General features: G+C 40.8%; 1 protein-coding gene across 12 annotated transcripts in view; it reads right to left on the bottom strand.

Moving 5' to 3' along the window:
• Window positions 1-26,353, bottom strand: part of THRB (thyroid hormone receptor beta) — a 359,714-nt gene that overhangs the window by 64,054 nt on the left and 269,307 nt on the right. For 11 of the 12 annotated variants that reach the window (XM_046668086.1, XM_046668128.1, XM_046668094.1 and 8 more), the window contains one exon: window positions 7,369-7,629. The exons of the other annotated variant lie outside the window; for it this stretch is intronic. In XM_046668086.1, coding sequence (XP_046524042.1) covers window positions 7,369-7,629 — 261 coding nt within the window. The remainder of the gene's footprint in view (window positions 1-7,368; window positions 7,630-26,353) is intronic. 12 annotated transcript variants of the gene reach the window in all.

The raw sequence follows: 26,353 nt of genomic DNA, 5'->3' as shown, positions 1-26,353 counted from the left end.
ATTACAGGCATTCAGGGCAACCCTGTGGGAGATGACCTGGGGAAGGGAAAGACTTTGAATTCCAGTGGTCATCTGTGATGTCTTTGTAAGGCTGGCTCTCCCAACAATAGCTTTTCAACTTCAATGCAAGGTCAATAAGTTAACCCTTCACACTGTACCTGATTTTGTCTGAAAACTATCTGTTGGAAGCATCAAGGGATTTGGCTATTGTGTCTGTTCTCCTGCATCCATAATATTCCTGGCTTTAGAAACTTCAATCCTGTCAGTATCGACTTATAGTGGTTATTCTCATATGAGTGTTCTAATTCCTTAATATCGTATATGCTCCTCAGAGTCTTTCCAAGCTTCATTATAAGAATAATAGCTCCCACTTATTGAGCACTCACTGTGTCCTGTAAAATCATCTAAGAGCTTGTTTCTTTCCACAATTCTATGGGAGAGGGTCTCCATTTTACAGATGAGGAAATTGAGGCTCAGACAGGCTAAGTGACTCGTTCAAGGTTCAATGGCTGAAAAGAGGCAGCACCAGAATTTGACCTTAGACTATAACTAGCTATGTGCTGAACCCCACTGCTCTGGTCACAGCAGGTCTGACTGCTCTATACCCTACCCTGAGTGTAGACCAATGTTTTCCCTAAGGTTTAGATGCCTTCCTTAGGGTGCCTGGAATCTTCTTGCCCTTTTGTGTCATAAGAAAGTACAATGATAAAAAGCTCTGATGCTGGAGTCAGACTGCCTGAGTTAAAATTCCACTTCAGCCCCTTCATACTTTTCTTGGTTTCTTATTTAAATTTTTAATTTTGCAAAGAGTTTGAGAAATGTCTTGGTTGCCACTGTGGACCCTTCTTTCAGTGTTTATGCCTCTGCTACAGCTGTGTATGTGATGTGTTGTTTTGCTTCCTTCATTTATGTTTATACAGTTCATCGATGTATTTCAAGGTCAGAAAGGGTGACAAAGACTGAAGGAGCGGGCACCAAGCTGAGAGATTGTTCATATTCTAAGAATAGTTAGCATCTCATCTCTACTAAGTGGCAGGCACCATGCTGGGTGCTTTAGACCCATTATCTTTCATCTTTACAACAAATCTGAAAGCTGGATATTATTACTCCATTTAAAATTGGACTCAGGGTCAGAGAGGTTTAAAATTTGCCCTGAGTTAGTAAATTAAAGAGAAAGAAGTCAACCTAAGCCTGTCAGAATGTAAAGCATATGATCTTAACATTAAAAAAATTACACAAGTTATTCATTAATATATTCTTACTGTAAAATATTTTGAATGCAGTTGTTTACCAAGTTAATATCAGCATCCTCCTTTATTCCATTCTTTCCTTTTTAAGGTATCCACTGTCACAAGGTTGATGTGTATCCAGAAATTTTTTCTATGCACATTTGTGCACACACAACTATGAAGACTTTTAAAACTGTAAATGGGATTGCATTATACTTAATGCATAGTTGCCTCTCCATTACATATGCCTAAAACCACCTCTTTAAAAAAATCTGTTTATTTTTCTGGTGGATGCTTTAGATATACCATAATTTATTTGAACATTCCCCTATGGATGGACATTTGGATTGTTTCCACATTTTCAGGAATCAAAACAAAGGTGCAAAGAAAACTTTTGAACACGGATCTTCATGCCTTGTGTGGTATTTCCATGGGACAGAGTATTCTAAGAGGGATGGCTGGGTCAAAGCACACTTGCATTTCATGTTGTGATAGACGCTGCTCAGTTGGCCTTGGAAAGCCAGTGGTCCATCACTGCACCATGCTACATCTCAATGAAAACTGAAGCTGGATGGAACAGAGCCTTGAATTTCTGATGTTGGCCTTCTGTTGACCTTGCTCTGTTTCCAGTTCTTTCCTCCTCTCCACTCTGGCTGATAGCTTTTCTCTCTTTTCTTGCCCTCTATTTCTGTCTGCCTTCGTCTACTTAGGGGAGCTCTTCACTGCTTTTGCAGTATCAAATAACAAAGCTCTCCTGCATATGTCAGAAGCTGGTAGAGAGCAGGCATTCTCAGGTTGATGGCTAAAGCTTCTGAGTGCCCTTGAGGTATATGAATCACACTAGGACTCTCAGCGAGGACTGCACACCCTGATGTATGGTGAGTAGGGTTGAGTGGAGAGCGGAGATGGATGGAGCAGATGGTCATACTGGTGGAAGGGTTCAAGCTTTTTAACCGTCGACCTTCTAAAGTACTCACCTGAAGATGTCCTTGTATTTTATTTAAGGACAAAAGATAGCGATCATCCGCTGAAAATGTGAATGTCTAACTTGAAGGATTATCATGCATACAATGACTTGGTTTTATGTCTCTCATTTTCAGAACACTTTGTTATTTTGGTAAATGAGAATTATACATCATTTAAAATTGTGATCATTGATTTGATTCATTTTTTCTCCTTATGAAGAGGATGAGTTAATAGCTTGTCCCTTTGCTGACATAAGATATTATTTTAAAAATTACTTTAACTTGTCTAAATCCTGGGGAATGATTTAATATATTATGGTATATCTGTAAGAAAGAATAATCTATAGCCAATAAAAGCCAGGATTCAGAACAATATTTAATGACAAGGGAAAATGTGCATGATATATTCTTAAGCATTAAAAACTGGTTAAAAATGATATGCCTAGCATGATTCCAGGTTTGTAAAAATAGATATGCACAGGAAAAAGACTAAAATCTAATAAAGATTTTTAACACTGCTTATCATTGGAGGACGGAATTACAAATGATTTTTTAAAATTATTTTTGTTGAACTTTTGAGAAATTTTCATTTTTTGTACAATGAACATAGAAGGCTTTTATAATGAAAGAAAATAACTTGTTGGTAAAATTATTTTAACTATTTTTTTCATGCCTTCCTGGGTATCGAGACTCAGGAGTTCTTTTGTTTTTTTTTGGTGAGGAAGATTGTCCCTGAGCTAACGTCTGTGTCAATCTTCCTCTATTTTTTGTATGTGGGGTGCCACCATAGCATGGCTTGATGAATGGTGTGTAGGTCCACGTCTGAGATCTGAACCCATGAACCCTGGGCAGCTGAAGTGGAATGTGCAAGGTTAACCACTATACCACTGGACCGGCCCTGAGACTCAGTTTTCTTGATATTAAACATAGAGTGGACCTACAGAGAAAATTCAGTGAGATCACCAGATTGCTGCTATCCTTTTTCTAATGCAACCAGGGAGGTGGATCCATCCCTGCCTTGTTTCTCCCACCAGGTTCCAGTGTTCCATGACTGACATCAAGGGTAAACATCAAAGTATGGAAGGGACTGTCTGGGTTCCACAGGGCTGGCTAGATTCAGCTACAGGGGTGCAAGCATCTGCCTAGTACCCATCCTTATAGGACTGGTTGGGACTGTGGTTCCCAGAGAGAAGTTCAGGAGGGCGTGAGAAGGCTGAATGGAGAAGCCTCATAAGAACTTAAGAGAAGTATCAGGGCCCCAGCCAAACAGAGTGTGGGACTCTCAGAAGGACTCGCGTCCCAGAGGGTTGTGTTATCAGGCCCAGTGATTAAGGAGAACATCCAGTTGGTAATTAACATAAGGTAGGCCTACAGGAAGGCCCAATCAAGAGCCGAGAGACTCAGGTGGCTCATCAGGTGCGGTCAAGGAAGGGAAGAAAAATGCACATTCCCCAATTGTCCACTAGGTGGCAGACCTTTTCCTATAGTAAGAGCTTAAGAGTATTCTCAGGCACTTCCTGACACTCAGGTCTTAAGAATCACCCAGAGGGCTGGTTAAAACACAGATTCATGGGCCCTTTCCAGAGTTTCCAATTCAGTAGCCTGGGTTGGAGCCTGAGATTCTGCATTTTTAATAACCCCCCAGTGCTGCTAGTGCCACTGGTTGGTGAACTTTGAGCACCACCAAATACATCATCTCAGACTCTGGGAAGGGAGGAGAAGGGCAGGAGAAGGATGTGGTCTTCAAGGCTGAGCAATCAGTTCAAATTGTGACAGAAACTCCAGGGAGGTGTACCGTGGAGATAGAAGGGTGGGCTGGGGAAGGAAATGGGGTCACTAGCCTCTGGTACTAGGGCTGATTTGAAGTGTGGGCTCTGCAGCAGAATATAAGGTCTCCAGAGCTCTCATTCTAGCTAAACATCTTACCAATTAATTTCCTTAGAATGGCATAGCAGATAGGAGCACGTATATGTGGATTAAAATGAAAGCAGTATTCAGGCTAAAATGATAAACAAAACATTATACACATACCAAAAATAGCCTAAAGAAAAAACACTAAGGATACTATAAAACATACATTAGGGATTCTCAAACTATTTGAAGTGAAGGACCATTTAGAAAAAATATCCAGTCCCTTATGGCCCAATACACAGTTTTACTGCACAGGACTTTTACGTAGCTCTGGCCACACATGACTGATCAGGCAAGTTTGACAATACGCAACTGGTTGCTGTTTAGTGAGATGAATCCACTGATCATGCATTTGAATGTCAGTGGCAATGTCAAATTGCTATAAAAGCTTCTAAAGCTTACTCTCAGTTTCTGGACTTGCATTGATAGAGAGTCGTAAAGTAATAGTTTACAGAAGGATACCCACCCACAAACCGTAGTTAGAGGTGCACTGGTCTAGACTTGCTAGATTACTGATTTGGGAAATGGGCTTATTATGCAACTTCAAGCAGTCAGTTTGATTGCACGGCTCCTGCACTGTGGATCCTTAAGCTTTTGTAGCCTTGAGGGCCATTTAGATCTTATCAATTCCATTTGGGATCTTTGAAATGTGGCTACTTGGATGTTCTTTTGGCTCTGCTGTTATTTCTTCATGCTCGGACATCGAGGACAATATTCTACACATAGTAGGCACTCAATAAACACTGATGGGATGAATGCATGGCATTATAGCCCAGGACTGAGATATCAAGCATGCTTGGGGGCTAGACAGGGATAGCCAGGAAATAAATGCCCAGGATAGATGGACATCGAAATAGAACTCTCCTCACAGTGACTATACAGAAGGAGCAGGCAAGCAGAGAAGAACCACCTCCAAAAAGAAAAGAGTGACTAATCACGTTGTTTCCTTGGCTTTGCCGGTGCCTCACTAAATACAGGTGTCCGTTGTGAATGAGTGAAATTCAGTCCATGGGGTCCTTGGGCCATGACAACCTAGGCTTTCTGGTGGCATTTTCATGCTGAACCAAAGCACAGCTTCATATCCATGCCAAAGTGAACCCTGGTTACTCTGCAAACTATAAGACAGCTTACCTTAGTTGTTTTCCTTTTAATACTAGAATCTCGAGGAAGGACTTTAATAATTTGATTAAATTTTCTTCTTAAACAAATTTTCTGACTTTTCAGCAAAAGAGAGCTGAACGAATGCAAATGGATTATCAACTCTAACCTCCCTGAAAGGTCATGTTCCACCCTGCACTCATTTGTCCCGCTCCCCTCCTCCATTCCTTACGAGGCATACAGTGCAGCCCAAGGAGTTTATGTGATTTAATGATGTACAGCTAATAATAATGAGCATACTAACAATGACAGCTGCTCTTTACAGAGCACAATATGAGAGGTACTATGCTAAATGCTTCAATACATTATCCTATTTAGTTTTTATCAACAATTATAAGTTTTCTTAAGGACAGAAAGTGGAAGGACTAGGATTCTAGCCCAAATATGTCAGACTTAAAAATCTATGGTCTTAACCACTGTATTATACTTAGAGTCTAGGATCCAAATAGAGACTCTTTCCTTTTGCTTTTAACCTGTACCAACATACTGGAAAATATACAGTGTCAAGAACTCTAGAAACGCAAGGCCAAGATTTCTCATAAATGATAGAGTCATGGATGGACCCTATGAATGAATGAATGGATACATGAATATGAGTACCAACTGTGAATAAATCAAATTTAGTTTGTGAGGTCCTTCGATCATAAGGACACTAACAGTTTCCTGTTGGCATTTCACTATCAATCAAGGACTGATATGGTTTTAATGCCAGTTCATAAAATTTGAAGATACAACCCGGTTACAAATTCTAAGACTAAATCTCAATTGTATTTCAAACAAGCGTGCACATACACATATACAGACACACCTGTCCTCTATCCTGACTCCTTTGAAAAAACTTTTTTTGCTCTTCCTAAATATCTTTTTCAATTTCTCAAATCTCCTAAAGAAATAAAGAAGAGAAGCAGTTCAAACACAAATCTTTCCAAAGAGAACATATATAGTTTTGACTGCACTCAAATCAGAGCTCATATCACTGTTTCATTACTATTTTTAGATCATCCTATTTTCATCTGAAATGATCTGCACACACCACTTCCCAAGTCAACCGGTAGTTCCAAGGAGCTTTCGAAGTGTTTTCAGAAAAGCTAAAGGACCAGAGGCTTTTTGAGAGGGTTAAACATAATCATGTGTTTACGTTCAAGTTAGAACAGTTTTCAAAAGTCCTTCATGGCTCATACATAGGAGTCTTTACAAACTTTCATTAATATATCTTGGTATGTGATTACCAGATTTTCAAATAACAATTTAAAATTTTGTCACGAAGCCTTAAGAAAGCTTAATGCCTTAAAGAAAAAAGAAAAAGAACTTTTAAAAAAAAATGCTAAATTGAGAACGAATGAGAAGTTACATGAACTTGGACATTTAAAAACGCAAATTGATTTCTTGGACATTTAAAGACACAAATTAATTTAAGAAGCAAAGATTTTGGGGAGCCCTAAGACAATAAAGCGATCAGCACAAAGACATCTGTCAGGGTGGAGGCAACCTGAGGTAAAGACCAGTTAAATCTAATGCAATCAGGAACTTAGGCCAGTTTAACTTTTTTTATGAGGTGACAACCTCCTAACACCATAATCTTGCCTTTCAGGATGATGACACAAGGATTTAATGAGTAAAAGAAAACAACTTAAAACCTCTCTTTTGAACATGAATTGTCTATTTAGGTTAAAGGTGGACTTTGAGATCCCATTAGCTACTGGTACAACTGGGAAAAGAAATGTACACACATGCACGCATGCACGCACGCGCACATACATTTCAAGCAAGTAGTTATGTAATGCTAGTGTTGGCTATTTCTACGCAGATTCAAAAATAAAAATAAAGCCAAACTAACAATCCTTTTGCTAATTAGAGAAATAAAAACGCCTTCTCCCCAAGCGCCCCAACACAACATGAAACTGAAATTAGCTGCTCTCCTTTGGAACCCACCTATTTATTTATGTTTAAAAGAAGACTTGGATATGAAGAAACTTTGTAACAGAACAGTTGGGAAAGCACATGGACACTATAGTTGGAATACATGGAGACCAAGCACGCAGTTACAACACAGGATTTTTTTCCTTGTTGAAACACCTGATATGGTTTAATAAAAATCTGGTTACCTTTACATTTCTTTTCCTCCGTTTGGAAGCTCCGGGCACTGGGGACATTCTGATCGTTCACATCTTCATGGTCCAGATGGAATATTGAGCTAGTCCAAGTGGCCTGGATGAGATGTGGTGACGACTGTTCATTTTTCAACGTGCTGCGCCTCTCCGAATGGCTCTTCCTATGTAGGCAGGCTTCAGACATTCCTACTAGCTTCCAGTCGTGTTCTCGGTCTGGACAGTGTTTCGATTTGTCCCAGGCTGGAAGGCCATTTTCTGGAGGGTTGAAAAACACGAGATGACGAGCTGTTGGCATTGTCAAGATTTTGCTGAGATGCAGTTTTGGAAGGCAAGTTGTTTCTCAATTCTTTCGGGCTGACAGTATTCACATGCACCTCCACTTGACGGCAGTGATAAGATGCAGAATTTGTCAGCCTTGGGCATTTAGCCACCACAGTTGGATTGCCTGTCGGAGTAATCAACACATTCCCCCTTATTTTTAGTGCCTACAAAGACATTAGTTCCTCCATGGGAAGGCTGCACTTTCGCCAGTCCCGCTTCCACAGCAATGGCCCAAGAGCAAGTTTACACCAATTTATGTTACTGCTTAGATGACCATTTGAGGTCTTGAGGGTCAGGGCTGGTCGTGAACACTTTTCAGATCCTTACGACATAAAACATCCAGGATTCAGCCTTGTTTGACTTGGGTTTTATCACAGGCTGACCTGAGGGGCACCCTGTTACTTAAGTGGGACATGCTCACGTGGCTACGCTGAGAGTGACAACTCTGTTCTCCTTACCACCTTCTATCCCTGACGGCCTAAAAAAAAGAGACTGGATCTTCAAATAGAAATTTTGTAAATGGTTTCAGGGTAGTCCCAAATTGGCACTGAGATCCGATGAAGGAAAGTAGATAGTGCTTTAGTGTGTGGTGAATTAAGAGCCTAATGATAGAATGATAAGCCCCAAATCTCTTCGGTTGAGGGACAGGCAGTTAATTATTTATGTATATTATGTTGTTTTTTTCTATTCCATTTTCAGGGACTTGAGGGTCTGCCCTCTAGAAAATGGGAAAAAAATGGAATAATATAATGAAAACTTTCTCACGCTAACCTTCCCTGGTGGCCAGTTTTACCTCCTTGAATATCTTTACTGTACATGGACATAAAGTACAGAGTAAAAGTGAGCAAGCTAAAGTATATATATATTTGTATATGCACACACTTTAAAAAACATAATCCATCTGGTCACCCATATTTCCAGCTACTTCGGCTACTGTCTGTCAAAATGAGAAAGAATATAATATAAATAGAGTTCTACTTTTAAAGCGATCATATCCAGTTATTGAAAGGCTATAATTGTTATGTGAACTTTCTTTTATGCTGAAATTACCAAAGGACCACAGATAGCTGTATTAGAGAGACACATCGATCCTGATCTGGGAATTTTAAGCTGCCATTTGAACATCTAAAATAAATTTTAAATTATTTAATGCAAGGGTTAAAATGGTTTAGGTTTTCATAAGCTAAAGCTACTAGATGTCCCCAGGAGATGTTTGCCAGGATGCTTTCTCTCAAGGCATAATCTCCTGTCCGTCACTTTCGAAGTTGCATTTACCCTTCCTGGTCTTTACTACGTGGAAATTCCGATGCCCATACACTCTATTTCTACTCCAGAAGACTGTGAACAATGACAACAATAAAGTAATAATCAACACATGATTTCTTTGTCACGGTAAATGGAAATGCTGGGGCTTGAAATATCTTAACTTGGCCAGTAAGCAATAATCCCCTTTAAAAAAATTGTACAATGTGCTAGCTTTTGGATGTGACATTTGATCTTGTTCAGAGAAGAACCCTGAAAATTCACTCTATGCAAACAGCTGTGCTAGGCATTGCATGAGGGGAGTGAAATAAACATGGGTTTTCTTCTCAGAGTTTATATGGCATTATTCAATGCATGGTGAATTGAAAATGTCTGGACTCAACCATGCCAGGGACTGGTGCAATTACAGGCACTTATTCGCACTATCCATTAAAAGAGAACAACAGATTAAGATCTTGGGAGACTGTATTACATTTCAGACTAAACATATCTATCGTAGAAACCATTCAAGTATCTATTATCCACAGGGGTTTGAGGTTTTCATGAGCTAAATATAAAGTTACTGAATGCAAGAGTTAATTCTAGGCCTGAAGAAATTCATTTTATTTCTACAGACATGCAAAGCCTTCACACTCATGCATGCTTCTGTAATGTCGCCTTTATTTTCAGGGCCTCTCTAAATCCTCAGCAAATTGCATTCTGGAAAGCTCCATTTTAAGTAAAGTTAAAGTTATCACACTATTTTGTAAAGCCTCTAACATTTGACTTTTTGCAGAAATTTAAAAAATTTGGTATTAATTCCCCTGCCTGAACAGAAATAAAGCAATATAGCCAAACCGGGTAGTACTGTTCTCTAGCGAAGGGAACTAGTGAACATGCTTGGATGATAGATGCTGAAAGGGACCCTACCCAAGGGGACATTCCTCCTTAAAGCATAGCCTATGAAAGCCTGCTCAGCATGTCCCCCGGGCCAGCAGGAGTGGGGATTTCTTCTAAGCAAAGGAGGTTTCGTTTCGGGTGAGGCAGAGGATAGGATTGCCTTCCATTTTCCTAAGAAGAGAAGCTGAGATGGTTTGGGAAAAGGGATTCATTCATGGGAGGCATTTACTAGCTCAAAATTACTGTCTGTAATTACATTCATGATAATGATATTCAGTTGCTTAATTGGCAGGTTTATTGGTTGGGGCACTGCTGGGAAACCGGGAGACTGAGAAGTCCTGGGTGGGTCATGGGAAAACTCAAGAGGGATTTATTTAAGGAGGATTCTCGATTGTCATCCTCCCAAGAATAGGGGGGCACAGCTAATTCCTATTCCATTCCCAAGGAGGGATAAGATACCCACTTCTCCGGGCTCCTTAAATTCTGCCTACCGGGGATGCTGTCATTGAGAAGAACTACAAGTTACCTCCACATATGTTTGCTGGCAATAATGGTTTTTAGGGATTTCCTGCTACTTCTGTGTCTAATGCTCATATCCTTTGGTTTCTCCAAAACTCAAACCAATGAGATATTTCTTTCTAGAAGGATTAAAATCTCAAAAGGTTAAGTCAGTGATTCTCAAACTTTGGTTAAGTGTCCGCTTGTGGCACTACTGAAGAACACAGAAGGCCAGGCTTATTGAAGTAGGACATGGCCTGGGCATTTGTATATTTACTAAGTTCTCCAGATGATTCTATTACCCAATAGAGTTTGAGATCCACAGGGTTAAGAGAGTCTAAGGTAAGAAAACAAATTACAGGCAAGTTTCAGAGAAAGGTGCAATCTCTTTCTCAGATTCTAACGTTTTACATAGCCTTGGAATAAATTTGCATTATAAATAAAAAATTCATCAAGTGTTTTGGGATCTACTGTGTGAAGCGTTAAAAGTCAGATGTTAATTGGATTTTATCTTGTAGTTTGCCGGTATGGATGTAAATAAATGTTCACTCAAAATGCCTGTTGTTCTGAGCATTATTTGGGACACAATGTGAACAGTAGCAGAAACACATTTTTTTTTAAAAAAGGGGGATTCTAGAAATGATCATATCTTGTTATTCAAACATGACGTATGAACCCTTTTCTCTTTAATGAATCCCAGCTAACATCTGGCTTTATAATACTTCATATTCTAGACATCAAGACAATTAACCAATGTAATTTGCCAGTTATCATGCAAATTAATAAATAAGTAGAATAAAAAAATAACTAGATGGGGATATGTGAACTGCTACTAAAATAACTGGACACACATTGGCCTGTGTGTCTCAAGGGCGTTTAGACTGCAATGATTGAGTTTACATTAGATGACCATAATTCTAGAGGCTTTGAATGACAGCGCTGATCTAAAGGGTTACTTTTGCAAAAGAGAAAAAAACAAATCTCATTAACATAACTATCTATATCCTATCTTTGGAAATTTCATGAAAGATGACAGAAAATAAATCTGTCCATCAAAAAAGGGAGAATTACATGAAAATATTCAAGTATTTCAGGACACAAATGCGAGCTGATACCTTAGAAAAGCGCTAAGGCAAAGGAAATAGGATTATGACCAAGTGGTCAGAAAGGGTCAGCTGGGTAGGCCGGGATTTCCAGGCTCTCCTTATAAGACTGTTCAGTTTGCACCAAAAAGCCATCAATATTAGGTACCGAAACCCCAACCCACGCTCTGTATTTGGGGTATGTCTATATAAAAATGCTTTGCAGACCCAGGGGGTGTGTGGAACTATCATTATGTAGCATCGAGCTATTAAGTATGACGTCTCTAATTTCCATTTCAGTTTTTTACTTCAATCCGTAGATTTTAGCCTTGCTGAATTCTCAGACTATGTAACATCAACTGATTGTTATTTGTGGAGTCATGTAGAACAGGAGGCTCATATTTGCCTGAGCATTTATGATGGGCCAGGTACTGAGCTAGACACTTTTACTCATCTTCATGAACATCCAGAGAAGTATGTATTGGTAGACTGCTGGATTGACAAGGAACCTAAAATTCAGAGAAGCATCTCATCTGCTCTTTCACACCTTTTGTGCTGTTAAGAGACATGGTCTCATTATTTGCCGTAGTTTGATGAGTAGTCATTGACCTATTAATAGCGATCATTTGAATAGTACTTTGAAAGTTCTTATAAACTATGTTGATAAAGAATTGAATTGTCTTATTCAATTCTCCCAGTGACTCACTTATATTCACTGGTCTGCCTGCTCTCACTCTCAGGAAACTACAGTCCACTGTCCATAGCAGCCAGGGTGACCTATTAAAAATATACATCAGAGGATATTTCTTTGCTGCTTAGAATCTTCTGATGACTTCCTATCAATGTTGGAATAAAGTCCCAAGGACTTACTGCAAGCCTCCATGGGATTTATCCTTGCGTGTCCCGCTGAGCCCCGCGCACTCTATCCTCTGGCCATATGGTTTCTTCTAACACGTGAAGCTCATTCCCACCACAGTGTCTTTGAGGAAGCTCTTCGCTATGTCTGGAGTCCTCCTTTCTGAGTCCTTATATAACCAACTCCCAATGTATCAAGTGCTAGGATCCAACTGCCTCCACCTTTTACATTACGCTTGGATTTCCCCTTTTTCAGAATCTACCAGGGTTGCATTTCTCAAGGAAGATAATCAAAAATGAAAATCCTAACGTGTTGGACCCATGTACAGCGCTGGCGGAAGCTCTGTCTTGGTGGAGGGAGGAGGTTGGAAGGTCAGAGTGCCAACTCTTCCATGTACTGGCTGAAGGGTCTAATCTTGGGAAAATCACTTTCTGTCTGCAAGGCTCAGTTTTTTCATTTGTAAAAGGGCAATATAATATTGCTCATGGGATTTTTCTAAGGATCAAGTGAAACAATGTTTGTGAACATACTTAGTAATTAAGTGCTATTCAGGGGTAGATAGTGCTGTAACTATCTAATCTATCTATGTACATCACCACATCTCTTTCGATCCAAAGGAAAAATTACTATTAATAAAACAATGTTACTTTTACTGATAAAAAAAATCTATGTTTAGTGGATATAGCTACCTTACCCGCGCATCAACAGCACCACTATCACCATCAACACTGCTACCACCACCTCCACTACCATCATCACCTGGTCCTAAATGGAATCTTTGTATAGATGAGGTTGTTTTGGATGACCTCCCACTTCCTTTCGACTCCTTCCCTTCCCCTCTCTCCCTCTTCCAAAGTACTTGCTATTCTCATGCTGTACTCTGGGAGCTCAGTCCCTATTGTGGGCAGATCACCTACTCACAAATCTCTTCGTGACCTTGGGAAACTTTCTTAAACTTCTCTGTACTTCAGTTTCCTCATCTGTAAGATGGGAACATCTTATTGTTGTGATGATTAAATAAGTTAATACATAAAAAGTTCTTGAAACAGTGCCTTACACATTGTAAACACTCAAAAAGTGTTAGCTCCTTATTTATGCACCCAAATGACCTCATTCCTCGGCCTCATCCTCCAAACTCAAGTCTCCTCTAAACAAGATTTTCAAAGAATATCTCCAAAAGAAAGAAGCTTAATAAGTGACTTTACACCACTAAGTTAATGGCTGAGAACCTGGGAGGAGTCACCCCTCTCAGCAGAAGTTGTGTTAAGAGGATGCCTGGAAAGTGTAGGGCCATGGCCCAAGGAATGAATGTCTAAAATTGGATTCCTGACTGCTGTGCAAGACAGCTGGGAGAGACATTTTGGCGAAGCAGGCATTTCCCTTAAGGCTGGCCTGACCATCAGCATCCCTGGCTTGCTCAGCTCGGTGGATCAAACAACATAATAATGAAGACCCAGGTTTGATCCCTACTCAAACTTGAAGGCCTAGCTCATTATTCAAGCTTGCTTGAACCAGTCCATCTACCTTCTTAACACCATAACACTTTCCATGTACCTCCCTCCCTCCATGTGTTACTTTTTACCTTGTGATATGGTCATTTACATACATGTATAATTTCCCTCTTTTTGGTTACACTCACATTACCTAGCTCAATGTCCTAATTAATATTTATTGTCCCCTAATAATCTGGTAACTTTGCAAAGAGAAAACTATTTTCTAAGCACAGATTCTATGCCTATTTTCTTATTCAAAGCCACCAGTAAGTCACAAAGAGGACTCATTGCTACTAAAACCAATTCAATGCAGATTTTCTACTACCAATAGTATTATCCTCCCCAAACAGTTGGTGAACGTGAAAATTGTTTTGTTTTTTAAAGGCAGGATAGGATAGTGGATAAGAACATGGGCTCTGCTAGTCAAGGTTCAAATTCTGGCTTTGCCATTGATTAGCTGTGTGACTTTGGGAAAATTATTCCAGCTCTTTGGATCTCTCCCTGGGATATCTATACAATTTGTCTCCATTTCTTCTGCAAGGCAAGAACTTACCACATCCTCCTTGTATTATGTCAGTGGTATCCACACTTTTTTTTTTCTCTTTACTGGACTCTAATCAACTTATCCATCTCTCAATTCCCACAGCTCTAAGCATAGTGCCTTAACATGACGGGACCTCAATAAAGATTATTTGAAATAACTGAACATAACGTAGACAGGTCAAAATACCCCTGAAGCTGAACAGCGCACATATAGATTTTTATCTATCTAGGAATTTCTGTTCACTGAGCAAGAAGGTGCTCTATGCAAGACAGTCAGCCAGAACTGGTTAGCATCAACGCTCTGCAAGAAAGGCGGCTCAGCCATAAACAGATGCTGCAGTGCAGCCTTAGATGTGTTCTGTGCATAGAGAAGAAAGGGCAGCCAAAGGACTCCATTCTTTCCAGTCTTCAGACTGGGTACACCGACTGTTTTTACCTTGGCATTTGTGTCCCACGAAACACTGCCTAAACCACAGGTGTAGCTCATTGTTTGCTGTCCAGACAAATGTCTGCTGAAGAGCTCCACAAGAGACACCAAAGTGTGGCTGCTGCTGTCTCAGCGCCAGCTTTTCAGGACCTCTGAAACACTCACATACGCCCATTACTATTGCAACACCTGGGGTGGGGTGGGCCGGTCACCAGAGGGCAGGCTGCTGGCTTGTTTCCCGTGCCTTTGGATCTGTCTAGGGTGGCTTTGCCTGGCCTGGGAATCTTCCAGAGTGGCCTGAAGCTGCCGTGCCTGGGTTGCCATTTATTTCCATTCATGAGGTCTCCGCTAGTGGTGCTTACCCAGTGGAAGCCATGAGACTTGTAAATTTGGAATATTTGGGCAAGGGAGGGAGATTTCTCTGAAATAGAGAAAAGTCAAATTGTTGACTATTTTTAAAGGAAATTCACTATTACTACTTTCAAGAATTGTAAGGGAAGAGTTACATGACTTTTCTGAGTTTCATTAGTAAACCTGGGGTGAAAATACCCCACAGTGTTGGTGTGAAGATTACATGAGCCAACATACGTATAAGGTCTAGCATTAAGCAGGAATATAATAAGTGCTCGAAGTGTTTTCTTCCTATTTTACTACTAATAATTATGGAGATCGAATCCACAATTCTCAACGGGTGGGAAGGAACCTGTAGGATCTATTCTCATGCTCCCTACTTCTCTCAACTTACACAAACACCATGAACTCTCCCAGCTCAGCTGGGTCCTAGACAAACAGCCTTCCTCTCTGTGGTAAGTTCCTCTTCCTTTGAAACAAATTTAATATTTGTTCTAATAACATGCAACCATGCATTGTATCCGAGATATGTTTGCATACCCAATAGGAATACTTGGAGAGTCCTTGAGATTGTGACCAGATACTACTTTGATATTCTCCACAATTTAAACCTGCAAAATGCAATGGAATGTTCTGGCCATTGGCAGACACGTGGGGGTATGGGTCACAGCTGGGGCAGGGCCTTCCAGGCCACATGCTTCTAAAGAATTGTGGCTAGGGAGGATGAGAAAGGAAGGAAACTGTAAATATTAATGTGTCCAAGGTACTCTACATGCATAATAATAGTAACAATAATAATGACAGCCAAGATTTACTGAGCACTTACTATATGCTGGGCTACCAGACTGGGTACCATAATAAAAATTACTATTAATTGAGCTGCTATGGGACAGGTAGCATCATAAGCACTTTTCATACATCGCCTCATCTAAATTGCATAACAAAACCAAGAAATAGGTATCGTTTCCATCATTTTAACCAATGAGGAAATAACAGTGGAGGGAAGTTAACTGATTCCTGTGTTTCTATTTAGAATGTGTTATGATGTACTGTAAATATTAATTCACCCATTAATATTTGTGAGCTCCTTAATAGCTGGGACCATGGCTTGTTTAGCTTTGTGCCTCAGCAGGTAGCATGGGGCCTGGTCCATGGATGAACACCCATTGTCCTGAGTAGAACTGGATTAAACTTGACAGCTCTCTGCATCTCCCTCCCTCCTCTCTACAGTGGGAAACAGGCATCCGGCAGCGAGTCCTTCTCCCTTTGTGCTTGTTCTGTCTCCCACTGCTTAGCTCAGCGCTCTTTCTCATTGTCTTCTCTTGGTCCCCACACTACTTCCCCCAACTTCTCTTCCTTCACCACCGCCATCTTCTAAGTACTATGTGTCTGTGGCTAGTTCAAGATCTGGAGCAGATGTCTTTAAAGACTGGATGCTGGGGTTTGAGAAGAAAATAATGGCCTTATATTCATATTTTATTTGAAGATTTAAGAAGAAATTAAGCTTTATTAGCATTGTATTTATGCACGTATAGAATGAAGGAATGAATGAACAGAACACTGAGGTAGGGGGTAATGTGCTCAAACATTCCAATCAGAGTGTGATTATCCGGAGAAAGACTCTTGCTTGACTCCTGAGTCTTGATAAATGAGAATTTGCTGAGGCCCTTGCTCTGACTTTGTTTAGTTGCATGAAATGCATCTTCAGAAATATCTTCTCATAGGCAAAGTCTTACAAAATTAGCTCTTTCTTAGGGTAGGCTGCCTTCCACTGCTATATGGCTTTGGTTTTCTTTTGCTGAGCACCTGCCTATTAATTTTCCCTCTTGTTGAGTCTGGCCTTCTCTGCCCCTGTGTGCAGGTGATTTTAAGTTTGCTATCACAGAGGGTTTCTCTTGTTTCCTTGGCAGGGATTCTCAGTCCATTAAGTGAGTGAGATCTGGGAGCTGCTAAGAGAAAAACAAATCTTTTCCTTATCTGGCTGCTCGCACTTCTCCAGTTTTCCTGTCTATTTCATTAGGCAGTCCCTCTCCAAATGAAAACCAATCAGCCCAGCTATAGAAACCTCAAATAATTATTCTGAAACTAGAAACGACAATGATAATCTCTTGATAATAAGTTAAAACCATTAAAATTTTTTAAAAGTGTGTGTTCAGAATCTTTAAGTGGGATGCACATTAAGCTATTTTAAAGTTTAGCCTGAAACAAAGTTAAAAACAAAACAATCAAACAACATGTGTCCGGAGACCGTGGTGGAAACTCCACTTGGAGTTTCCCTTCATGAAAACATGGCAGCGACCAGCAAGGTCTCACAATTACTTAACCACAGAGGAAGAGGCTGATGGCTAGAGCACTGACCAGAGCCCCCAAGACCGGGAAAGTTCTTCCCAGAGGACACAATGGCATCCTCCCCTCGGAACCGTCATTTGGCTTTCCATAATTCTTACCGGATTTAATCAGAGAATCCTCAGGTCAGATGACTCAAACTTTGAGGTCATTACTGTAAAGGCCACAGATATTCCATTTAGGATATTAGAAAAGCTACAACTGTTCCAGAAACATGCATATTAAGCACATAAAAGGGAACAGATGTTTACCGCCAGGATTAGATTTCTCCTGTATGAAAGTTCAGATCATAATGTTTATTTTTGTTGCCGGTCTGAACACACATTTTTGAAAAAACAGAAGGTAGCCTGGGAGATCGGCCCCATTTTATGTTCCCAAACTTGAAATATCCCTTCCAAAAGAAGGAAATGCATGTGAATCTTTTCTAACTTTGGAAACTAGAACTGGGGCATAATTTGTGGATAAAGAACAAACTTTGAGATTTACGGTTTCTCTGATAAAAAGACACAAAGTGAATCTTGGGCAATCAGATCAATTTTATACATCACACTCTAAAAGGAGTCTCATTACTTGGCAACAAAGCACATATATTCTTTCAATAAATTACCCTCAAGGATGAACAAAATGGACAAAAATACATGCCAGTGTTAATAGAGAAACACAGAGGCCTACAGATTGCCTGGCCTCTGGGTTTTCGTAGAACTCACTATCATTTTCCATCTTTTTGTGTGGAAATAAGTAACTAGGATCAATATCAATATTGCAGATATTTCCTTCATTTAGGGAGCAAATGTTTCAATCTGGAGAAGTGTTGTTTTTCCTTTTGTTGAGGAATAGAGGCACTGCCACGTTATGCACATCTTCCTTGCTGTTGGTTATGACGGCAGGCAAGCTTTTTTAGATAGGTGAGGACTCCCTGACAGCAGGTGCTTTCGGGATGTTTTCAGACCCTCAGAGTACGATTAAATATATCAACAACATACTTCATTAAATGGGCCCTGGTGGCATGACACAGCTTCCTGCAGGGTATGTAGCAGGGTGGCTGGCCTAGCATTTGCACCTCACAGGTCCCATCTCAACGGCAGAATCAGAGGGCAGAATTAAATTGTTTTCTACCTGCCTGTCTTGTGGAAGATAATTTAGCGTTATAGATGGGTCGAATTGCTTGGTGTAATCTGTTCTATGATATTTTCACAGTTCAGGAAAATCAAGAGAAGTAGGTGGGGTTTCTACTGGTTTTTTTTTCATACCTTTTGCTCCCCCGTTAAACTTTTCAATTACTTAAAATAGAGCTGGTGAGGCTGTGGCTGGAGAGGGGGGCTGGCAATGAGGCCCTGCAGACCTGCCCCTCTCCAACCTGCTTGCCCCCAACAAGGGCCAGATGTGCTCCCATGTCCCTTCCATCCTCAAATGGCTTGTGACTATCTAAGGCCTTGTTCCTCTCGGTGTCATCTGAGGACCCATGGCATCAGCATCACCTAGGAGCTTCTTAGAAATGTGGGATTCTGGCCCCAGAATTGATGAATCAGAATTTGCATTTTAACCAGATCCTCATGTGATTCACACGCACGCTGATGTTAGAGACACTGTTCTTGGGCATAGTCTCCCATACAAAGTAGATGGAATTCGTTAAATGTGTGGCTACCCAATTTAAACTTTGGTGGGATTTAATATTTACTACAAGAGATAAGATTTTGCTACTCAGGAATCAGAGAGGAAAGGAGTATTTGATGGATTGCTGGTTAGGGAAATGAAAGGGAAGTACATTTAATGTCTTTATTTCCTAAACAGTTAGTTAGCAAATTTGGGCCATGAAATGCAAAAATCCAAACACCAAGATTTCTGATTATAATTTCATCTTGTTAAGGTTTTCCTGTTTAGAGACACCCAACAATATAATAAAAGTAATAGCTAACACTTAATGGATGCTTACTATATGGCAGGCCTGATTTCTGAGCACTTTACATTTAAACTTCACAATAACTCTAGGAGGTAAAAATAGTATCCTCATTTTTTAGATAAGAAACTGGGGCACAGAGAGGTTAACAACTTGCCCAAGGTCACACAGTGAGTAAATGACAGAGTCAGGTCCAAATCCAAGGAGGTCTAGCCAACCATGCCACACTTCTACCTGTTTAAGAGAAGTCAGCACCAAATGACTCAGATGATCATCGAAGGCAAAAGAACTAAATTCTGTGGACTAAAATATGTAGGTAGAGGTTTGAACTAAAGAAACCAAAGCTCAGAGAGGTCATGTTCGTGCTCAAAGTCACCCAGATGGGGGAAGAGCTGGGATGGGTCTTCTGATTCTTCATCCCATGATCTTTTAATGGAAAACTTATGTTTTTGGTATACAACAAGGATTTATTGCTCAATCTCAATGCTGTTTCAAATTCTGACATTTTCACTCTATACCTCAGACACTAAGAGCTATTTTTCTAATTAAAACTTTTTTTTCCAGTAAATTTACCAAACAAGAGACAGCTGTGTGTGGAGTGATTCTGTTTCCCACACTGGCTGCTGATGATGATTTTTCAAAAAGTTAGTGTTATGGTGGCATGGACTCTGTCTGCAAGTGGCCAGAAAACTTAGAAAGAAGGCAAAAATGAACAAACGAACAAAACAACCCAGGGAAGCAAGGATTGATTTGTTTCCTAGCTGCCCATCTGGAAGGTTAAAGAGCCACCAAATAATTTAGAACTGACAAAAGGATAATTTCAATTAGAGATTATGATATTGAGAACTCACCCTTATAGAAGGCCTACTGTGTGCCAGGCACAGTGCATACTGTGTTTTATTTACTCGTTACAACAACCTTGTGAAGGACATGCTCTTAGCCCCATTTCATAGATAAGGAAACACCTGAGAGAGCTAAAGACATTGCCCAAAGTTACAGATAATAAATGGGAAGTTGTCCTCATAACCCCTATACTACATTCTACAGATGAGACAACAGTAGTCCAGAGAAGTAAAACATTAGCCCACGGTCACAAAGCTTGTTAGAGGGCAGTGCTGGGCCTGGAATCTTCCTTAAGATGGGCCAAGCTGGCCTGATGGCAAATGGGAAACCCTATGGCTTTACGATGGACCTTCCAGTATGAATATTGCTTTGAGAGAGGTTCATCTATTTCCCCAGGACACATGACTTCAGGAAGCAAAATCTTTCCTCAAAAAAAAAAAAAAAAAAAAAGAATGGACTCAAAGGGCATATTTCTTTATAAATGTAGGAAGGACATTATGTCCAAATGAACAGGCTTGTCTGATTTGACCATGGAACAATGGTATCAGAGTACAATGATGGTTGGGAACCTAAAAGAATCATTGATGCCTGAGTTTTGAAAAAAAAAGTCACAGCTTAGGAAACAAACATTTCCAGTTTTATGAAAAATCTGGCTTGAGATGTTTTCTGACCAAATAGTAACCAAAAGAAGAACAAATAGTGTGTTGTTAGCAATTATCCTGTTTGTCTGGTACATGTTTACAGATGACAGCTTCTGCAGAGGGAAGTGAGCTACCAAAATGGCAGTGCCACAGTGCTCGCCACCCTAAATACAGCATGTCCTCTTGTGTATTCTCATTGTTGTATTTGGTGAGGACAATGTGGCAAGTTTAGTGGAAGTTGCCGCAACATGATCCAAACTTGCAACCCCAAACAGAATGGGTGGTTTACTTCCTGGGGCTGCTTCATCTACAGCTGCCCCAATTCTAGGGGTACATTTGCCTGGAAAGAAGAAGAAGAGGGAAGGGGGAAGGAAGCTGCCAAAGCGAGGAGCATGCTCTGGAAGAAAAATTCCATTCCTGCCTGTTGCCTCCGGACGAGGGTTATTCAGTGGATCCTTATATTGACTCAAAAAGACACACAGAGACCAAAGTTACCATGAGCGCCTATAGGGCTGCCCCAGGCTGGTTGTCCTTACTTAGGTTTTTTGCCTCCCTGGGGACAATTGGCAATGTCTGGAGACATTTTTGGCCATCACAACTTTGAGGTATGTGTGCACTAGTGGCATCTAGTGGGCAAAGGCCAGGGATGCTGTTAAATATCTTACAGTGCTCAGGATGGCCCCCTACAACAAAGAATTATCCATCTCCAAATGTCAATAGTGCTGAGGTTGAGAAACCTGACTTAGGCAAAACTGTGAGGTGGGTGAGTGAGTTTCTCAAGGTCTTTGAATCAAAGTGGTCTCTCTCTGACCCTGGCACTGGAGTTTCTCGTCTATACTGTTATCACCTTTCCCCCACCAATCAGTGTGATTGGTTCCAGGATGAAAAGTCTGATTGAATTAATTCACACTAAAGTATGAACGACTGATAGATTCAGCACTAGGAGGAATACTTGTATTTTAAGTGACTCACTAATTTAATGTAAACTCAGCTCTAACCTGTGAAATTTTAGCAAGGGGATCATAATAACATGGACACTTAGTAGATGGGAAAGATGGTGAAATTTGCAAAGCATTGCTCACCTTCCTAAGTTGTAACATGCATAAACAAATGTGATGTGGTTCCATCAGAAGATAATCATAAAAATTTATTATAAGCAATTATTTGCACTTGGTATTGATCACAATTGCTTTCTAGCAAGGGAAGAAATGCTATAAAAAACTTCCTGTGCCTCAAACAAACCTTACTTACTTTCCCTTCCTTGCTAATATTGACTTGTAGGTTTTGAAATGACAGGGCGCATTTGTTAGGTATTTGAAATGCCCTTGTTACCATAAGTCACAGACTGTCTTCTCCCCGGACTGCTGTGGATCTGTATTTGGAAGGCATGCTGCGTAGGCTTTTATTTAAAGCAAGTGAAGCAGGCACATCATGAACAAAATAATTAGCAGTAATGATGAACTTCAGAACCATTTCTTCTCATTTTAAGGCTTAGAAAGTAAAGGTCTCACTCTTCTTTATGCCAGTGTACGATGGTGCCAAACTGAAGTGATGCTACCTGGGCAAACCCACACTGGGGGAACTTCTTGAATCACTTCACCTCGTTCCCCAGATTCCTTATTCTTCTGACCATCAGCTATGGATGTGTACGGCAGCTTGATGTGCGTCAATATTCCACGTCCAGTTTCAGAGGGAAATTAATTAGCTCCATTGGTTCTCATCCAAAGGGCTCTGAGTAGTAAGATTCAGAGAATAGTTGGGCCTAAAGGGTCCTTAGGGCTCATACCAGTGCAAACACCTCATTTACAGAAAAGAAAATCAAGGTCCAAAAAGGTTGCCTGGTTTGATCAAGGCCATTTGGACAGTTATAAACAAAACCAAGTCTGAACCCCACCAGTGTGCCGACTCCTAATATAGAGCTCCATCGGCAGCCTCCCACGTGACACAGGGAAAGCTGAGACAGTCTGGGGTGAAACTGGGTAAAGGCAGGTAGCCCTCATCCAGATGAAGCAAGCTCCTTGTTTCCAGAACTAGCAGCCCCTGTCTTCCGTATCTTTGATCTGATCTCAGAATTAAGGCAGCTGCTGATTATTTAGGATGAAATAATATTGGACTGAAGCGTCAGATGATTCCTTGTGCTAAGATGACAGCAAGACTTTCTAAACCAGTACACCCCTGGGGAGTGGCAAACAATGGTATTCTATAGTGGGGGTGGGCAGCTCTGGCAATGTGGGATCAAGTGAACAAAGGCAGCAGAGGACAGCGGTGAAAAGCTATAAGGGTGACAAGCAGACCAGAATCTTAGATGGCCAGAGTTCCTGAGAGAGAGAGCGAGAGCAAGAGAGAGAGAGATGGGGATGGAGAAGACTGATTAGGAAGTGTGTTTGGTGGAATTACCACTGGACTGGGCTAATCTGTGCCAGGCCCAGGATCCCCCATACTCTGGCCAATTTAATCCTTGTCCTCTTGGCCACTGCATGTGGAGAGTAAAGGCCTTTCTTCAAGTAATTTGTGGCACATGGAAAATTCTTGTGAAGGGTTGGAGCTTGACAGGGTCAGGAAACACAGCATATTCTTAGTCTTGGAAATTTGGGATCTTAAGCAGGCCTCCATTAATTAAACATGCTATGGACTGTGTAGTTGGAAAGGAAAGGAAATCTACCATGGCTACATCTGCCCCTGTCTGAAAACAGAGATCAGGCTAATCACAGGCCTGGCCGGTATTTCCTGAGTTCTTCCAAGAGAAGGGACTGGGTAAGAACCACATGCAAAAGGATCTTTAGGAAATCCTTGTCTGGAAACCAGGGAACAATATAATTAGATGTATTGCGGAGGCAGGCCAGCAGCAAAAGGATTCTAGAAGCGTTAGTAATCTATTTTCAGGGGTATCCCCTTCCACAAACATCCTAAAGGGATATTTAAAATGAATGGACAATTCTTAAGGATCAGGCTTGGAAAGTGAGACTGGAAAACCCATTTCTGAGTCAAACCTATGACTCTTTACTTCTTGGACTAAGGACTGGGTTGTTCAGGAAAGCTGGACGCCATTTGGTTATGGGATATATCAACTCCATCCTCTAATGTGCTTGAAGGAAGATAACCCAACAGCTGCATTTGTCCCCTTAAGCTTTCCTGGCAGGGGTGGTGCATATGGCCTGGAGATATTGAGGTGATGGTGGAGATGATGACAGTATCTATCATTTATTACTTGAGGCTTGCAACGTGCCAGCCCTGGTGCTAAGCACATTACATTATTTCTTTTGACCCCTACACTAATATCAAGATAAATAATGATCATATCCATCTCACAGATGAAGAAACTGAGTATTAAGAAAGGAAAAGCAACTTGCCCAAAGTCACAGCTGAAGAGGTGGAGCCACACTGGACCCCAGGTGGATTTGACCACAGGCCTGTGCCCTTGGCCCCTCTATTGCATTGTAAGGGTCAGCAGTGCACATATACGGTTTGGGGTATTAAAAATGGTTGCTGCAGAGGTAACTGGAGATAGGATGGTATATGCTTTCCTGGTTTAGAGACATATTGTCCTCATTATTTGCCTGCCCTCTCATCCTATTCTGCATGTAGAAGAAAAAGATAAAAGTGAATAAGGAGAAATAAAACAGAGCTTCATGGAAAGGATGAAGCAAGAGAGTGAAAAAACCAGGCAGGCTTTCAAATGAAACAAATATTACACTCCTCTGTCCTGTTTGGAAATCATAGGAAGCAATAAAACAAGAGCTGAGAGACAAGGAGTCAAGGAGGGCCACAGGTGAGGTGTTCCCCCCAGGTGGTGTCTCTGGAGAGAGCCTCAGCCAGAAGACCAAGGCCTCGGTGGTGGCTGGGATGCTGACACTGTAATTTTCCTTTTCTTGGGAGCCCTTGCACGCTCTTCCTGACCTGTCAGCAAGCAGGAGGGGCCGCTGCAGCCTTATTACCCTCTGGCCGTCAGGGACCCACTCACCACCTCTGAAGATCCTCATTTTCTGATTTGTAAAGGATGCCTTGCAATGTAAAAGCCACCAGCCTCTAAGGGGCTCTCTGTTTTGATGTTTCTCTGTTTACTTTTGCTGGAACTGAACAAGTATTTGTTTGTAGTTCAAATAGTTATGTTTTAAGCACTTGCACATTAAACACGCTTCATAGAATTCTTACCCTCTCTATTCAATTCCAAACAACAGAACAATTGAAACATTTTCTACTTGACCTTCCATCTCTCAGATGCATCATTATTCACTAATTTATTCTATCTGGAATTTCTGGAGATAGACCTGTCTTCATAACTTAGTGCATAAGGACAAAGATAAAAAAAAAAGAAATCATATCAAATTTTCAGAGCGTGCAGTGGGGGGTGGTAAGGGGAAGCGAGAGCATTCATGTTTATGAGTGTCTGCTAGTGACAATGACTGTACACAGGTTATTTGGTCTAGACTCTGTGCCTTTTTATTTTTTGGCTCTCCGCTATTTCCTAGAGTGTACCACAGGACTTGTCACATAGGAGGCTGTCAATAATTGTTTACTGACTGATTTAATTAGATTCTCGCCACAACTCTATGATGCTTTCTTCCCCCATTTTACAATAAGGAAATTGAGACTGAGAGCTTAAGCAACTTGCTCAAATTCACAAGGTTAATAAGTGGCAAACTGGGGATTTGAACTGAAGGACACATGACTCTGAAGTCTATGTTCTTTTCACTACGCCATGCCAACTCCAGAAGCAACTAGAAAAGGCAGGCAAAATAGATCATTCTAGCCCTGTCTAGAGATGCTGATGCTACCTGAAGGAGGTTCAGAGGATTGTAACAGACATTTTTTAAACAAAAAGATGAGTTCAATATAAAGACCAAGTCCTTCCTGACGTCACTTACTTCCATAATATTATCATGCATTCATATAGCCTTTGTGACACAGACTCATCATTAAAATCTGTGCATTCCCTACTTCCTGGGCACACAGCTAGACTGCATTTCCCAGCCTCTGGCAGGAGACGTGGCCATGTGACTGAGTTTTAGCCCATAGAATGAATGAAAGCCTTGGGCACCATTTCCAGGCCTGACCCATAAAACAACTCCATATGTCCTTTCATTTTCTTTTCTCCCTTCTCCAGTTGAATGGAAAGAATTCTCAAGTCCTAGAGGTAAATGGGGATGTAAGAAGGAAAAGAGTCTGGGTCCCCAAATGACCACAAGGTATGTTACCCTCCAAGCAAGAACATGTGCCACTGGACTTAACATGAGTCAGATATAAAACTCTGTCCTATGAAGTCACTGAGATTTTGGGATTCACCTTGTTGCAGCAGAAAGCATTGTTTTACTAACAGTCTCCTTATGATTCCACATAGCTTCCTTATTTATTACATCATTAAATCCTTTACAAATGCAATCAGTGTCAATGGAAGCTTCAGGAGTGAGAAACGTGAAGAATCATCTATGAGAACAACCAAAACACCTGTGTGGTGCATGGCTGCACGACCACAGGTACGTTACTCTAAGTCCATGGGTTAGTTTCTCCACCTGTAATTTCAGGGTGTTGGACCAGATGG

Source organism: Equus quagga, chromosome 1 (assembly GCF_021613505.1).
Source record: "Equus quagga isolate Etosha38 chromosome 1, UCLA_HA_Equagga_1.0, whole genome shotgun sequence".
Taxonomy (NCBI): Eukaryota; Metazoa; Chordata; class Mammalia; order Perissodactyla; family Equidae; genus Equus; species Equus quagga.
The sequence above is the reverse complement of the archived record's forward strand: the minus strand, read 5'-3'. Positions and strand labels throughout refer to the sequence as shown.